At 34.0% G+C, this 17,858-nt stretch overlaps 1 protein-coding gene across 4 annotated transcripts in view; it reads right to left on the bottom strand.

The window, feature by feature from the left end:
- beta'COP (coatomer subunit beta') overlaps positions 1-17,858 on the bottom strand; it is a 29,109-nt gene continuing 11,251 nt past the window's right edge. The window contains exons 9-18 of one of the 4 annotated variants that reach the window (XR_011702152.1): positions 16,128-16,378; positions 14,626-14,756; positions 13,937-14,144; positions 10,853-11,087; positions 9,779-9,935; positions 7,337-7,544; positions 6,764-6,920; positions 5,024-5,082; positions 1,181-1,282; positions 1-276 (exon numbers count right to left, since the gene is read on the bottom strand). Coding sequence is in view for 3 of the 4 variants with exons in the window: in XM_071593072.1 (XP_071449173.1) it covers positions 250-276; positions 4,895-5,082; positions 6,764-6,920; positions 7,337-7,544; positions 9,779-9,935; positions 10,853-11,087; positions 13,937-14,144; positions 14,626-14,756; positions 16,128-16,378 (1,562 nt within the window). In the remaining variant the exon portion in view is untranslated. Of the gene's footprint in view, positions 277-1,180; positions 1,283-4,894; positions 5,083-6,763; positions 6,921-7,336; positions 7,545-9,778; positions 9,936-10,852; positions 11,088-13,936; positions 14,145-14,625; positions 14,757-16,127; positions 16,379-17,858 lie in introns of all 4 variants that reach the window. The other 3 variants (XM_071593073.1, XM_071593072.1, XM_071593074.1) reach the window with 3 other exon arrangements.

Genomic DNA, 17,858 nt, shown 5'->3' with positions numbered 1-17,858 from the left:
TAACACGTTATATAATATATTTATACCTCTTTCTAGGTTGTTAACCCTTCTATTACTTACAAATCTTGATGGAAAACGAAAGAAAAATACTCGATACATGATGAAAATTTGGTATGAAGATGCATTGATGCAATAGAAATACACAATCCATTTTCACAGAGTTCATTCACTTTCACTTTCTCATTTATTACTCAACAATTCAATGGATTTAAAAACAATGTTTAACACCACCCACTTTTTTCACACTCGTCAGTCCAGCAGTAAATCTTCATCCTCCTGAAAGAACAAAAAATCTTTTAAGTGCTTAGAATATTAATATAGCCACAAAGACAACTACATAATATACAGAAGAAATAATAAGATTGACCAAGAGATAAATTTATGCACCCCCATAAATAATCCATTTTTGAAAGAGTTAAGGTGATTACTACTTGGTTTGATATTAATGGCATTTGGATATCAGAAAGGCAGTTATTGATGAAACTTTTTTGGAAAATCTAAATTTGCATAAATACAAAGAAAAGGTTTTTCAGTAAACCATTTACATTACAAATGCATACATGGGATATAAGATCTACCTATGTGTTAAATATTAAGCAGTGGGACCATGAACTGATAAACTGATGAGTATATTAGTGTAGCACTGTCTAGGAGGTTCTAAGATTCACTCATTAAGAGAATTTAAAGTTCTTTATCATTCAATGATATTGCTCCAGATAATCAAATAGACTGTCAACGAATTGGAACTGCACTAATAATAATCCTTATATTAATCATAATCTGCAATGGTATATGGCTAATTAATAAAAGAAACTTATTTTTTACTATAAAGATCATCAGATAATAACCAAGTTCACACAATACACTAACTTTTTTATCTCAGAAAATGACTTTACCAGCACATATTAGAACGCATCAATGGAAATTCAGGCAGGTATGATCCACAATCATATCCAGGAATGAGAAATACAAAATGCACTACCATCTGTGCATGCAATGGTTTCTTATCATGCTGATAAATGGTTGCTTTATCACAGAAAGGTAACTCTGGTGGACTTACTCTGGATTGGGGAAGATGATGGGAGACCTCGGATGTAAGGAGTATAAGCATAGCAAAACTTCGTGGCACTTGAGCAGAAGTCATATTTTGTTGGAAGGGTTCATTTGCTGAAACACTTACTTGATGTGGGGGGGAGGTAGACGGTTGCTGGCTGAGCTCACCTTGGACAGTTGCTTTTCTTTGTTGCCAACTTTAAAGCGCTCTCTCTCTTATTCTCCTTAACTGAAGGGCCGCATATTTCAAAGTAATATGTATTATAATTGGCAAAAGAAACTGAATAATTAATAACTAAATATGATTACTTCAGAGTAGTATACAATGATCCAGAAGAACTAAAAGATCTACATGAGAAATTATAATATGGCAACTCTCTTTTGGTTAATAATAATATAGATCAAGCTTCTTCAGCAGGTCACATTACCGCAGATATGAGCATTTCCATTAATTTTTTCTACACTTTTATTCATGCATCACATAGTTATTCTGAATAAGAAACGATCAAAAGAATATGGCAGAAATAATCTTGATTTAATTCTGCATAATGTTCCATATAAAATAGAGGACTGATATAAATGGATAATTAAACTTGTTAATCACAATCGGTAACTAAATAACAAAATACTCTTCATTAATATGTAGTCATCTCCATATTTTGAAATCAATTACAGATATGAGCGTGACTGCTAAGTGCTATTAAAATTTTATCTGTGGATTTTTCCACCTACTATCCTAAAAAATTCTTAATTAAAGATCTAAACGTAATAATTGCAAGTACAGGAAAAGGAATGATTCAAAATGATAGAAAAAATGACAAAAAGAGCAAGGCATTGATATACATTGAAGAATTAAACAAGTTTTAAAATTTGTAAATGAAAATACACATTACTATATTCATCAATTATATTATGAGATAAACTAGCATAGTTATGTCTGTGCTTGTATAGCTACCCTATGCCAATTATGGGTAGAAAGGGAACAACAGAACTACAAAAATGAAAAGAAATATAAAAGCATACGTATTTACACAAAAGCATAATTTGTCGCTGCTCAAACACATCGCTGTGACTGGAAATTAACTCTATGCCTCCTTCAAGGTCCAAGCTAGTAATTTGGCCTTCCTTGTACTCTTCCCACTCTCAGATATCCCCTCCACACAAAATTTTACCTCCTTGTCATCATAGTTCCTGAACGTAAATGCCACCAAGTTTCACCATGCCTATAATTAGTCTTTTACTACTTACAAACAGAAATTTTATACTCTTTACTCGCTCAAGTATATTTTTAATTGTAAATAGATATTTTAAAAGTTCTAAATTAGAAATTAAATCGAATTTCAGGGTAGATATCATTTGCGCTGGCATCTGATATTTCATTAGTATTTATTTCAATAGCAATGCCATTTTGGCTGGGTGGAATTAAAAGGAAGATACTGGTAACTTTTAACTATGACATTCAATTTGTTAATGGTAAAAACAAATGTGAGAAGGTGTATGTGAGTTCTTCTACACTGGTGGACAATTTGATGGCAACAATAGTATTTGGGCAACATGAGATCATGTGTTCATGCAACTCCTGCCTTTTCATCTGGATGTTCTCAAATATTGCAACAAAAAGCAGAACAATGAAAAGTAGAGCACTATTTCCAATAAGCGTCACATCAAATTGACTCGTAATGCATGACTCAAATAATGCCAATTTCCTTTTCATAGGGTGTTGACTTTGAAAAACGAACAAGTTTCTAACATTACATTTTAAACTTTAATATATTTTCACTGGAGGTATATCCAACACACCTTCAACATGCAAAAAGTAACTTTGAATTACAAGCCTTTAATTCTTGATTATATAATCACATTTTTGCTCACCTTTCAAAACACATTTCATATGAATAACTTGCATTTCATATTTAAACTATCACCATTGATTTCATAGAAACTTTACTTTCCACTATAAATCTAAAATTTCAGATTTATCTTTGATTACACCAACGACAGTAGCATGAAGTAATTTATACTTTTGACTTATTTCAGCAATCAATGCCCTTCTATCAAAAAGTTTTATTCTGAATTAAATGATCTAAACAGCCTTTCAATGCTTGGATAGGTAAAAAAACTTTTGCTTTCCTTTGCTATCTGTCATTATTACAGAACAAAGACCCAATAAACAAGGGCATAAAGTAAATGTAACATTATCCAAACCAATTTAGTATTTTGGGCATACCTAGTAAGCAGAATATGGTAGAAGAATTAAACAATGCATCAAGTCACTTATTCACTGTTTGATTGCCAAAAACAACAATGAAAAGTCAAAAAGTAACAATGGGTTGAATAAATGAATAAAGATATTCAAACACTGGGTTAGTGGTAACATATTTCACCGGGTACATCAGTGAGATGGTCCAGAGTGGGGTCACAAGAAGTGTGTACGTGTGATGTAAAAGTGTAGTTTTGGGAACCACATTCAGTAGTTAAATATGCTTTAAAATTATTTTATTTGCAAATTGGCTACTTTCCTCACAATTTTCAATTGAATGTGTATAATAAAATTCAATTTACACATGCATAACATGGAAAAAGTAACAATGTAGAGCAAACAAGGGGACGATAAGGATAGAATACATACTAGCTTTTAGTAACCAATCAAAACTACTTAGAATCAATAGATTACCTTTGATTAATTGATATATGGGCCATAGAAATTACCTTAGAATAAATATTATTTCATCCATAAAAAATTATCAAAAATATAATACTTAATGATTTTTCACAATATAGTTTGCTCTACAAAATAAATAACAAAGTTGGGACATATTGTTCATGCTATGTACCTAGGCTGATTGGAACCAATATTGAATCATTTAGAACCAAATTTATGCTTAGAATTTAATTATGAACTTGAATTTGGCATTAGTTTGGAACACATTAGGTCCCCAATGCAATGCAATCAAGCCAATAACGTGAACTTAGAAACTGGTAAAATATGGATTTTAATTGAAATACTAGCAATTCTGTGACGATTTTTTGTATCAACATATTATTTTCAGTCTCCAGGAGAATTATCAAGCAGAGTTGCCACTTATTTCTGATTTAATAATTCCCAGACTGTTCCAGGTTTTCCAGGCCACAGCCATTTTCCATACCCAAGCATAATTAAAATCACTATGAATTAACAGATTCCAATTATTATAGCCATGAATAATCTGCATGTACATATCATAATTTTCCAGCATATCATGTGACAATCAAATAGTTAATTGAACCAAATTTCTTAAATTTATTTTGGTAGAATATTTTTAAAAAGTACCTACCATATGAAACAACAATGAACGTTTTCCTTATTTAACTGAGATCTGTATTTCTCACTCAGATCAAACCATACCCAAACCACTCTTACTCAAGATTAAGAGTGTGGTCATGTGAAGGCATGCATGTTGAATTTGAGGACAGTAGGAGACCAGCAGTCAAGATTTGAAAATTTTTGTTTCCTTATAATTAAAGAGACAAACTGGAAAATTTTATGAAAAAATGTAAAATCTGCCTCCCTTTATAATAAATGGGACACCTTTAGCAATGTATTTTGTTTAAGTGGACGACAATGAAGAATCAAATTTTTTTTCAGGGATTATTCTCAAATTCTCTGACCTCTCCAGGTTTTCCGTATACCTAAAAATGCCCTGGCTAATCCAGGCAAGTGGAATCCCTGATAAAAAAAATGCCCTCCATCCTTAGAAAGCACTGAACTGGTAAAAAATTAAATCATATACACACAAGCCTTTTAATAAAATTATACCACACAATAGCCATGGGGAAACTACAACACTTGTGGCAAGCTTACTACTTCATCATCTTCAATCCCTAAACTGTCCAACTCAAGCTCCAGCTCTAGCTGCTCATCTTCTGTAGGGGCTGTAGGGTTGCTGGGAGTTACAGGCACTGGAGTTAGTGGTGGAGGTAATTGTTTTACCTCTGTTCTCAGGACAGGAGAAGGTGGAGAGGTGATTCCAATGGTTGCAGGAGTAGGAACTGAAAAAATTTCAATTTTGCTTTGTTTAATTTAAGCTATCTATATTTTAAACTGTGGTGCAAAGAATATAAAATAATATTACCATAAAAGAATATATCTGAATGTGTGTACAAATTATATTGTCAAAAATGACTACTGAAGACCAGTTAAATGGCTATCAAAACAGGTATTCCCATTACGAATATCAAGGAGCTATTGAGGAAAACATGCTGCATGGTTAAAAAAATGTTAATGAAATTAAGAATACAAAGTAACTTTCCACTGTTCTTTATTAGCGTACGACCGGTTTCAACGCTCAAGCGTCATCATCAGTACCTGATGATGACGCTTGAGCGTTGAAACCGGTCGTACGCTAATAAAGAACAGTGGAAAGTTACTTTGTATTCTTAATTTCATTAACATGAATTTCCACAAGGTTGAGCCAGAAACAATTGAATATTTAAAAAAATGATATTTAGTCAGCTGATTCAGTGCATAGAATTAACAATGCAATAAAGGGTAATATCAATAAGCTGAATGAGATGAATTAACACGACCAATGCTGTGACGAACTAAATGAGACAACTTACCACCCATCCAATGCTACTGACCATAAAAATGTATCAAAATTGAAAAGTCCACTGTATAATATTTCTTTTGACCTATTTTTAAGCAATAGACATTATAAGAATGAGCTTTGAGCTCAGAAACTGCCAATGTTAATGATAACCTTGAAATTAAACTGTCAGATTTAAAATGACATAACCATGGACTTTGAAGGTATGTTACTCTGGTAATTCTTGTCATGGAGATTCTGAAAGCTTCAAGTTTATGCTAAATACAAGGTACAATTTCATTGATATAAATTTTAATTTATTACTGACGTGAAAAACGTACACAAGAGGGCAGAAAAGCAAGGTGAGATATACCTTCAGTCATCTTTTGCTGACCAAACATGAATAACTGTTTGGTTCAAGCTGATAAAAATTTCATAATAAAGAAGAAAACTTATGGGTACAAAGAGTTTATTGACTTAGTGGCAGTAGGAGACTTGGGGCCATGAGATATGTAAAATTCCTATTTATTCCATAAGATTCAATTTTTATTACAAATTATTATAAAGTCAGAAATTACTTTTCTGCAAAATCTGGTTAAGATACAGAGCCTGCAGCATTATTTTCTAGGCAAGTATCTGAACTCCTTAGGTGTTTGGTGTCACGTTAAGAAGAAGTGAAGCAACGGTTAGTCTGTAACTGTCAAATAAACAGGTGTTGACTCTAGTGATTTAGTGAATGGCATTTTCTTCAGAAAATAATTGTACCACTAGGAACTATTACAAACCAGAAATATCAGTTGAAAAGAGTGCGATTGTGAATAACTAGAATAACATCAGCTCTTCAAATACATTTTATTATTTATTCATCAAGACACCATGGCTAATTAAGTGATATGAATTAGAGTAAATCTTAGAGATATACTGTAATATTTAAAGAAATTTATTATACTTCACAGTAAATATATTTATTCTATCAAAATATACATTTGGTAAAGAGATTTGTAGGTCAAAACTTAATTTTTTTATTATGAGTTTGTAAAAATACACTTTTAAGTACATAATTTCCAATGACGTAAAAAAGGAACTTATACGGATCAACAATGATTAAAAACTTTAAACATGGAAAAGTACGCTAATTTGCTCACCTGGAATACTTGAAGAATCTATCAAGGGCTCAGCCTCTACAAAATGTTCTTCCTCTTCTTCTTCTGTGGCACCAGTTAAGTTTTCAGGAATGTATTGAAAGTTACCACTTGCTTCAGCAGCTTTCATTTCTTCCACTGGAATTCTTTCATAGTTCGGCTACAAAAATAATTGGACCAATTAGTCTTGTGCATCACCAATTGGACTTTAGTAAGACAGTTATACTTTAAATACTATACAGGACTGGTTTTGCTATGGACCTATTTCTTGACATATTCATGAGACATGACATATTCATTCATACACATTCATGATACTTGTACATCTTTACAAAGCACAGACATTCAAATGCTTGTATTAACGATGTGCATTAATCTTAATCATAGTTCATTTTTAAATGATAAGAAACTAAGGATTAAAAAAAATCAGCATCCAATTACCTGCTCAGACAATTCATGACAAGGGTTTTAGTGTGTTTAAGTTTTTTGTCATGGGTCATAGTAAAACATGAACTGTGGTAAAAACTTCCCCATAAAATCATCACTGTATACAATTTTGATAGAGTCACTACTTACTGTAACTTCAAGATATTTTGAAGCTGGAATTTGCTGTTTTCTCTCCACTCGAAGATACTGCTCCGTACTCAGAGCATCTTCCATTTCTGGGAAGAGATTTTCATACTCTTTAGGATCTGCTAAGGATTGTCCTGCCTTGTGACTAACCTTGCCAAGAGATTCTTTCCATAAGCCTACAACCCTTGAGACTTGACTTGGCAAATAGGCCCTGTGTGAAAATACAAAATTAAAATTTAATTTCATACTGTACCCACCTCCCCTACTATTTATTTGTATGAGCCAGCCATATATGTATTGAGTTTGGGGATGTGGCATGAGTTTGAACACATACACAAAGATTATGATAATTTCTTCTCAATATTAAACCATTTTCACTTCATAAGCAGAGAAACAATGTAGATTACTGCCTAAATATGTAGTGAAAAGTTCTGTAACCTCCAGCATTCAAACCTGGGCCCTCAGAGTGGGAGGCTAGTACATTAGCCATCTCACCATCCCAATCCCCTACATTATATAAACAGTTAATTATGAACAAAAAAACAGGAAAATTTATTAAATAGATCTTTTTTCAGGGCCACAGGGCCATGAGATTTGACATATATTCCAGGTTTCAGGAGCTTGAATTTGAGGTTTTGATTTCATCAATATGTTAAAGAACTGTTTAGATCATAAAAAATTAAGTAAATCATGATATACACGCATAGAAACTTGGGGTCTGTAAATTGAAAGCTTAATTGTTATGTCCTTAAAACTTAGTTTCTTAGATAAAAGTTTTGGTTGACACCCTGAAAAAATATTCTTGCGAATAACAGAGACAAAGGCTATTACAATTTCCCACTTAATATTTGACGGAAAATTGTAACAGGCTTTGTCTCTGTTATTATGGAACAGTTCCACCACATTACACCTGAATCTATAATTTATATTATTCTTGTGAATGCTAATTCAAAGTCAAAAATAATTTTACATGGCGGCATTTCTTGCCAGCCGTCTAATATGATTATAGGCTACACATTTCCTATGACTATGGATTAGAAAGAATAAATTTTAGAACTATAACAGATTGAACTAATATTCATTTTTCCTACAATGCACACTTGACTCTTCCGTGAGGCGATTGCACCTTGTGATACGTATATGTACCTTATCAGGTACATATATCCACAAAAACACAAGTAATTGATGATCACACACCAAGATATCTATCCTCACCCACATTATGGAACTTACTTTCTGCAATATATGAAATTAAATGAAGGTGGCTGCACATAGGGCAGTTATAATTGTACGTATTTGCTGTCTAGTTGAGTGAAATTATTACATGAACATATGATTGTTTTATCAACAATTATTTCTTGGTTTCAATATTTGGTGAAACCAAAAGTGTCGCCGTTGACAAATACAAAGTCGACCATAAAATAATTGATTCAGTCAGAACGACCATTATGAGACAGGATATAATAAAAAAATAGAGGATGTGGAGCTATTGGCTGTTGAAGAAATTGTCACTAGAAGAGAATCCTATAGCCAATAAAAATAATTAAGAAGAACTCCAATACCGGTACCTCCAACTCCCTGGACTTTGGACAGTGCCTAGTGCATAGTCTTCCAAATTCAAGGCCCCATTTGATTCTCCCTGTAGATGGTCACCAGGTGACCGAAATACCGGTATTGGAGTTCTTCTTAATTATTTTTATTGGCTATAGGATTCTCTTCTTGTGACAGGATATAATAATTATGGATGGAATAATATGATTTCAAAGAATGAAGCTTTGCCCTCTCAACTTGGTCAATATGATGACTGGTTTAAACAACTGTGATATAGAACTGAGATGAAGAGCTTCTGTCAGTTATGTGAAAAGTGAAAGTCAAGTGGAACCTTGCTTAATGAGCAGCTCCGATAGCTAGTATTTCGGATGAGCAAAAATATTGAGCCCAAAAATAACTTGGTAGGTGAGCGACATTTCACATAATGAGTAATGAGAAGAGGGGGATGCCCAGAGTGATTACACCAGCTGTTCACGTTTGTGTTTCGCACAAGTTCCACTAGCATTGTAGTGTCGCTAGTGTGCTCACATTTGCCCAAACTTGTGTTACATTCCCAGTGGTTTACATTCTCCAATAGAAAAAAGGTGAATGTGAACCATGATCCTAAACAATGTCTATGTGATTATCTTTGAAAAAACTTTGCAAAAAATTTATTTTTTCGTCATGGAATGCAATATTGTGTTTTCAATTACTTTAAACGGAAAAAAATGAAGTCACTAAATGAGTGTTTCTTTTTAGGAGAAGGTCACAGAACGGATCATGCTCCTATTATGAGTTTTCACAGCACATGAATTCATGGACAAGATGATGATTACAACGAAGAATATTGACTTATGTACATAACGTACTGCTTAGTGATGCTTTTAATGAAAATAGTCACACAAAACCTCGAACCTTGCAAAGAAAGCAGCTTCTGGAATCCTATCTGTTGATATTAGAATTTCCAAACACTTGTCCAAGTCCCCAAGCAGAATATATGCCAGAAAACCAATGTTGTTCTTTCCCATTTTGAGTGCTTCCTCAGCTATATCTTTCACCATTTTTACATCACCTGTTATAAATAAAAGTCAAAATCAGACACGAGTTCAACTAGTATTCTTAAATATTAATCATGCTATGTCCAGATGGAAGTATATTCAAACAAGCTTATGTTCCCTGGTTGAGTTTGACAGAAATTAATTTAGCAAAGGCTGTAATATAAGGCCATCTTTGAAAAAAATCCATCTTCCATCATTAAACCAGGAAAGTGATGTATAACAATTGAAGAGAAGGTGGATAGGCAATTCATAAAGCATAATATATTATATTTACAAAATTTTCAATACACAGAGTTTAAATTATAGTTGTAAAAATGCCATTCCATTAAATTATAAACAAGTATTTAATTCCATTATAATAGCAGTTTCATCAGTTGAAAAAAATGACATCTAAGGCTTATCATTACTACAATGAAAAGTAACAACAAAGTCGAGAGTTTTTCAGTTCTACAGGCAATGGGCAATGGGCAATGTGGCAGGTAGATATGAATAAGTCAAGAAGATGGCCTGGAATGATGCTGTTCAACATTTTTTTAAGGAAGCTTTGGGCTGACTACATAAATTTGTCAACTAACTTTGCTTACTTTTTAAATATAAAAAATAAAAGTAGTTATATCACGTCTAAACGTGTAGAAATGACAAGAAGTATGAAAGGGTGTCAATTAGTTAAGTTATTATCAATTATTCTTAACATCTGGACTATATCCACTTATTCAAGTGAATTTTTAGGTAGGAAAAGAGATGACACATAAGACCCCATGTTAAAAGTACCAATATTATGGAAGAACAAAGCAAAAGTAGCAGGAAGTCTTTTTTCAACCACCTTAGTTGATGAAATGTAATTTAGAGACACTATTTTGAAATATTCAGAATATCTGGAATCAGTGACCACGAGAGCAGAGCATTGTTGGATAAAAATAAGAAAAATTACCAATGGAAGTTGCTAGCAGGAGGAGGCCTCCATAATCTTGTGCATGCTCCAAGCATTCCCGTGCTATATTGAGGTTCCCCTGATCCTTGGCCAGTTCAACCAATTGGTGCCATTTATGTGTAGAAGAAGCTTCTCTTGCCAACTGCAAAGCTTCATTAAGTTCACCAAGATGCAGGGCTAGATCAAATTTATGCTCTAGATCCGTTGATACAGCAAGCGCTTGCTGCTTGAAACCCTAGGAGATAACAAAAGCTATGTTATAATCACATATATGAATATATCACTGAGTTATGAGGGCAATCCTAGAAGTACCCGACCCAACATAGAAAACACAAACATTTTGGAAAAATATGTATTTATTTTTCAACATGATCTCCTTTCAGCTCTATAAACCTTTCCTAGTGATGTTCATTAAGTTCGATACCCTTTTTATAATAAGAACTGTCTTGCTCCTCAAAAAAGCTTTTAAATACTGTAATCGATTCTTCATGGTTGGAAAATCTTTGGCCACCGAGCCATTTTTTCAAGTTTGTAAACAGAAAATAATCTGAGGGAGCTAAATCTGGCAAATAGGGTGCATGAGGTAGCAATTCAAACTTTAATTCATGAATTTTGGCCATTGCAATAATGGATTGGTGAGCTGGTGCACTGTCTTGATGAAACAACACTTTTCTTTTTAACCAAATGTGGCTGCTTTTGCTTGATTTCTTCGCTCAAATGTTGCAGTGGATTCTCGCAGTTGAAAGTTTTTGCTTCATCAAGATAGCCAATGAAAGTTATCCCACGCGCATTGCAAAAAACCGATGCTGTGACCTTGCCTACAGATGAAATGGTCTTCACCTTCTTTGGAGCTGGTTCTCCCATTTGAATCCATTGTTTTGATTGTTCTCTTGACTCGGGTGTGAAGTAATGGACTCATGTTTCATCCATGGTTATGAAACGGCGCAAAATTCTGCTTTGTTGCCGTGAAACTTTGCTAAACACTCAATTGAAACATCTTCACGACACTGGTTTTGCTCAAGGTGAGCAAATGCGGCACCCATCTTGCACATAACTTTCTCATGCCCAAATTTTCAGTTAATATGCAATGTACCACACTTTTTGAAATGCCTCCTATGTCTGCTAGCTCGCGCACTTTCAGTCGATGATCATCCAGGATCACTTGGTGGATTTTCTTCACCGCTTCTGGAGTCATCACCTCATTTGGTCGACCCATGTGATGCTTGTCTTGACAGCTCATATGGCCTCGTTTAAACTATGCTACCCAATATTTTTTACTGTTGTAAACGAAGGAGCAGACTCACCCAGAGTAGAATCCAGTTAAGCTTTCATATTGGTTAGGCTGAGGCCTTTCAAATGGAAGTATTGTTTCACATAACGATGACCAATTTTCTCCATTTTCACAAATGCACTGAAAACGTTCACTATTGATGGCTGCCAAACAAATACTTAACAACGTAGCATCTTCAAACTTGAAAAATATTCTTTATAGATTGCGTATTTTCTCACACAGTTGTGATCTTTAAACAACTACCGCTATCTCTAGGTCAGGTCGGGTACTTTTGGGCCTTCCCATGCATTAAACTGAAAATTTTCATTATAAAAACACAATATGAGTACTGCAATTAACTAATGACATGACTGAACCTTGACCTTTATTCATTTCTGAGGTGGACTCAGGATTAGACTTCAGGTGTTGTGGAAAACACCATCGCCCACTAAAAGCCGGCCCCGATGGTGGCGGAGTAACGTCCTCGTCTGCCAACCCAGAGGTCGCGGGTTCGATTCCCACCTAGGTGGTTTTTTCTCCACCTAGGGCTTGAGTGTACGTAATTGTTACACGGTTATAACAGTATTTGAAGTCTACATGATGTTAAGGTCTACATGCTGTTTTCGGACTAATACAAAATAAATAAAACCTTACTACTCTGCATATACGGCACAACCTTATAAGTTTCTTCTGCATCTGGTATGTCCTGTATCCACACAATAAGTTTGAATTTTTTAAAATTCACAGTTGTATGCATTAGGCCAATTTCGTTTTACTTAGCAGACCGGTAGACATTCCAAAATGCAACAAAATATGAAAATTTAGTTTCAATAATTGTTTTCACTACACAATAATGAAGACGTTAATTAGAAACGTAAATTAAAAAACCTAGGCTGCATCACATTTTCTGCATATTTGTTCTTCAGTACTAACTAGTGACTTTGCTTTGTCAAGCAGCGGTCTTAGAACTAGCAAAAAAAATAAAATAGATTTTAGACAATATAATGGTTCGTGGAAAAAACCCTTAACTAGCTAAATATTGATATGCTGAAATAACATACAAGGAACAAATAATTTTTCATAATATAAAATGGGGGTAATTAACCAAAAATGTCTTTTGTTCCCAATACTGTACGTTCTTTTCATGTAGATGATGTTCTGTGTTTGTGCCATTGCGATTGACTTAGATATTTCAGTGGGGTTACAAAAAATATAATTGATAAGGCGGAGTTCGAAATGAACAATTGTGAATGCATACTCCAACTAGAGTATGTGAAACAGTGGTTATCATGAGTGCCAAACCACACATATTAGAGGTTTAGGGGGATGTAAACCCAGTCAGGCAATGACACACCAATCAGACTAAAAAATAAATTAATTATGTAATAGAACTACCTAACCTAAGTTGGCAGTATTTCTAAAGGAGAGAGTGCATGGCAATCAGTTTAGTCACACATTCCAATTAACTTATATGTAATCTGATGACTGGGTCACTGGCTATGGGTTTGCTCTGTACCTAATCCTTGAGTGTGCTTGTGTTTGAGATTCATTAGGTCAATGTTTTCCACTCTCTTGAGCAATGGGAAGGGCGTCAATCTAGGATTGATTCTTTTAACTTGATTTTTATTGCATTTGAAGGGATTTTTCATTCATCCCCTTCCACATTTTGCACCTTTTTAAACTTATGGCCCTGAGTCAAAATTAATTGCTCATCAGAATGCTTGAGGAAATGATGCAAAGAGCAAAATTATTTTTCACAACATATATGATTTAAGAGACAAGAATAGCATGATGGTACCCTGAGAGTGACTTACTTGCTTCTCTAAGAAATGTGCAACCCTTGTACGTTGCTCTCTGGGAACTGTAGGTAACACCCGGTCTGCTGTTTCAAAATCTCCACGCATCACTGCAGTCTGGTATTCCAAGACCGAGAGTAATAACAAGTAGGAAACGACATTCAGTTCCTTATCGCACAAATAGAGTCTGTTTTCTCTGGGTATGTAGCCAAGCAGGTACATTGTCCTAAAGAAATACAAATATAAGTTAAATTAGTTACCATTTTACATTATGAGAAAAGCTTTCAAATGGATCAATCAATTACAAAAATAACTTAAAAAAGGAATCTAGTCATCTATTAAGAATACTAGACAAGAAAAATTCTGTTTAAAAAAATGCTAGCTCCCTTTTTTGAATATTTTAAGATCTGGCAAGGTGAATACATTGAACTATTTTGTCAATAAATATCCAAATAGCTTTAATTCTTAGAGCAACAATAATGCAAAAATCCTGAAATATATTTTAGAGATGCATAGACACCTAACTATAAGGTAATATGCATTGATAAAAATTGTATGAAGGACTTGGCTGAGATAATCCAAAATTTATGCACACTTTTTCTACAATATTTATTTGTATTTAAATTTATATGCACACTGTAACAAAAGAAATCAAAAGTCCTTAGAATAGGGTTCTTAATTATTTAAAAAACAATACTGGCACAAACCTGTCTAGGTGGGAAATAGTCACAATCTCTCCTCCAACATAGTAATTAATTCGGTTTACACTATTTGTGTAAATGAAACAATCTCCTACCCAAAGACCTGTTTTTACTGTCTCCGGTACTTCTCCAAGCACCTGTCAAAAGTAAGGATGCATGTAAATATACACATATTAAAAAAATCCAACCATCCAAAAATCAATGATATAGTGATTTTCACAAGAGAGCATCAAAAGAGAGAAATTAAAGCCATGCTCAAGTAGAGCCTATTCTTGTACATACAGGTAAAACCAAACAAAGTTCTAAATATAAATGTCTGGCTTGGAACTAAAAATATAAAAAACTCAATGAAATCTAATGACCACGTTTCCCTGACTTTTAATCTCTACAGAACAAACTCAGTCAAACATCTAAAAAAGCATTAGAGAAACATTATCTCAAAAACTGAACAAAATTAAAATAACCAATAATATTATTTTTAGATATAGAGCCCATAGCTGTATGGAAAACTATTTTCAAACTCCCGATAAATATACTTTGGTTCAACTTGTGGATGATTCTGGGGCCATTCTTTCTGATCCCCTTAGGCTAGCTACTGCTTTTAATGACTACTCCTCCAGCCCTCATTTTTAGTTCCTCCTACTGACTTTCTTCCTATGAAACCTATTCTCTTATCATCTTCTTTCTAATCAGGAAAAATGAAATTTTGTAGATTTTACCAAACTTTGTTGCGGTACAACCAGTTTCATCACATACGTGACGTCTTCAGGATGACACTGGTCGTAAACCAACTAACTTTGGTGTAACTTAAGAAGCTTTTCAGGATGCGATTCTCCAAGTTGAGATTTCACAAGATTGAATCTGATACCACTGAAATCATTTTTTTTCTTCAGAAAATGGCCTCAGATGCTGAGGTATCTAAAAATAAATTACTACCACTTCCTTTTTCCTTTACACTTAGTCTGAGCCCTAACTGACTAATATCATGTCCAAATCAGGTGCCAAATTTTGTGCAGGTCCTGATGAAATCCCAAATTATCTAATTCATTCACTTTTTATTCACAATTTTACTATATCCTTTTACTATTTCTTATTAAGAGTTCATTGGATTTTTTCCAGAATCCTAGAATGCAACTAAAGCAATACCCATGTACAAGAAAAAAGGCCATGCCCATGGATTCAGCTCCTTATTAGCAATATCTATTCCAAATCAACATAGAAATATTTTTGAACAAGTACACTATAAACAGCTAGCCACTCACTGAGGCCTGAGTAGCTTGTTGTAATCTTTTCACCATGGCTTTCATAAACACTATTCCAGCAGCACAGCACTTTGCCAAGTAATGCATGAGACGATATTGCTATAGTGCCAGAGAGTTTAAAATTTATAATCTATTTATTGGTTTCAGCTTATTCTAGAAACACAACTTTGCATGCTGTCCTGAACATTTTTAAGTTTTTAAATAGGGCAGGAAAGAAAGAGAACAAGCAAGAACAAAAATTATCACCTCAAAAGCATCCTCAACTCCATCTTCCTTTAGGCCTTCTCGTGACTCAAGTGCTCGCGCTACAGTGGTTGCATTGTAACGTAGGATGAAATAAGATTCATCGGTGGCAAGGCAAACCAGGGATCCACTGTCTGACCAGAAAACATGTCTTGGTTGGATTTCAATGCGCCGTGCCAGTTCCAAGCCCTCCCACTCATGGAATGCCAAGCCTGATGCAGAGCGCACACCAAGCAAAAATCCTCCAAAAATGCCTTGAAAATATGATTTAATGAGTTAATGTTAGTGAGAATGCAGACAAAGTATATAATAACAGAAATTCCTTCTGTTTACAAAAACTCTGAGCAAGGGATAAGATATTGGCTCTTTTTTGAAGTATATATAAATTATCATTAACCACATTCTATCAATAACAGAGGTTCATCAAAGATTCCACATTTTCGCAGTAGCATGCTATTTGGAAAATTAAACAACTTATTAAGAGAATATGAATGAAAATGATGCACCTGAATTGCAATAGCTGATGAAACAGATCGCCTTAAATAACAAACAGGCTTAAATAATTTTTCTGGTACAAAATACACTCGACAGTTTCATAGTAATACAATGCCATGAATTGAGGTAAATATTATTAAACTTGAAGCATTAGATGCCCATATTACAGAGTGGCCTTCCATTAACACGGTTGAATGCCATGGTTAGCACTGGTTGATATGTGCCCCTGCATCATCTTTATTCTGATGTCTCCATGTTCCTACTAATACACCATGGCTTTACAAAACATTTCCCTATAGTTACAATTACAACCCTATAATTAACAATTCTTTTCACAGAATTTTCCCTGTGATGGAAAATGAACTCTACCTTTTAAGCATCATACAATCTTAACTATTAGTACCAACAGAATTGCTGAACTTTACTGAAATATTGAATTCCAATTTCTTTCCGATATTTTTTAAAGTGGAGAACATAGTAATCAACCTGAAAGTTGGTTGATAGGTTTGAGTCAAGCTCACCCAATACTAAGATTTATATGCATTTGAAATACATATAATAAAAGGGTAGACGGGCCACTTCCTTTTAATGAGCCACCATTGGCTTCCCAGAGAAATTTGGTCCTATTAAAAACTACATAGATAGAGTAAAGCTTAGGCTGTTTAGAGGTTAATCTGGAATCGAACCTAGGCTCTCAGGTAGATACCCTAGATCTATACCCACTATAAAACCACACCTCTCTCTTAAAGTAAAATAACTCGATACTGAACATTTTTCAAAAAAATACACTCAACGTTTTGAATGAGACACTTCATGAGATATGAGCATGTTTTGCTCACTGGCTGGGCAATGTTAACAACTTTCAGAAAACCACATAATTCATTGTCAAAATTGCCATTATGATGCACTCAATAACTAACAAAAGTTCTGGGTGTTAGCTGGTGCTACATTGAAAAATTTGGGCCTTTTTTGAATACATACTTGTACATAAAACCTCAAGGTGAAAACTCATTCAAAATAAATTACACTGAGGTGCATCAATCCTACAATTTATTTCCATTAAAAATGAACACACATGGATTTTTGATGTAAATGGCACCAATGGGTCCAATTACTTTTTTTGTTTGGTCAAAGTCTCCCAATTTCTGAACAAACAGGTTTAAAATTAATAGTTTTGGGCATAAATTTTGGAGTCAATTTATTTGAGAAAGATAGACAGTAATATGATACTCGCACTAT

Source organism: Hetaerina americana, unplaced genomic scaffold (genome assembly GCF_022747635.1).
Source record: "Hetaerina americana unplaced genomic scaffold, ioHetAmer1.1.p SCAF_50, whole genome shotgun sequence".
NCBI lineage: Eukaryota > Metazoa > Arthropoda > Insecta > Odonata > Calopterygidae > Hetaerina > Hetaerina americana.
The sequence above is the reverse complement of the archived record's forward strand: the minus strand, read 5'-3'. Positions and strand labels throughout refer to the sequence as shown.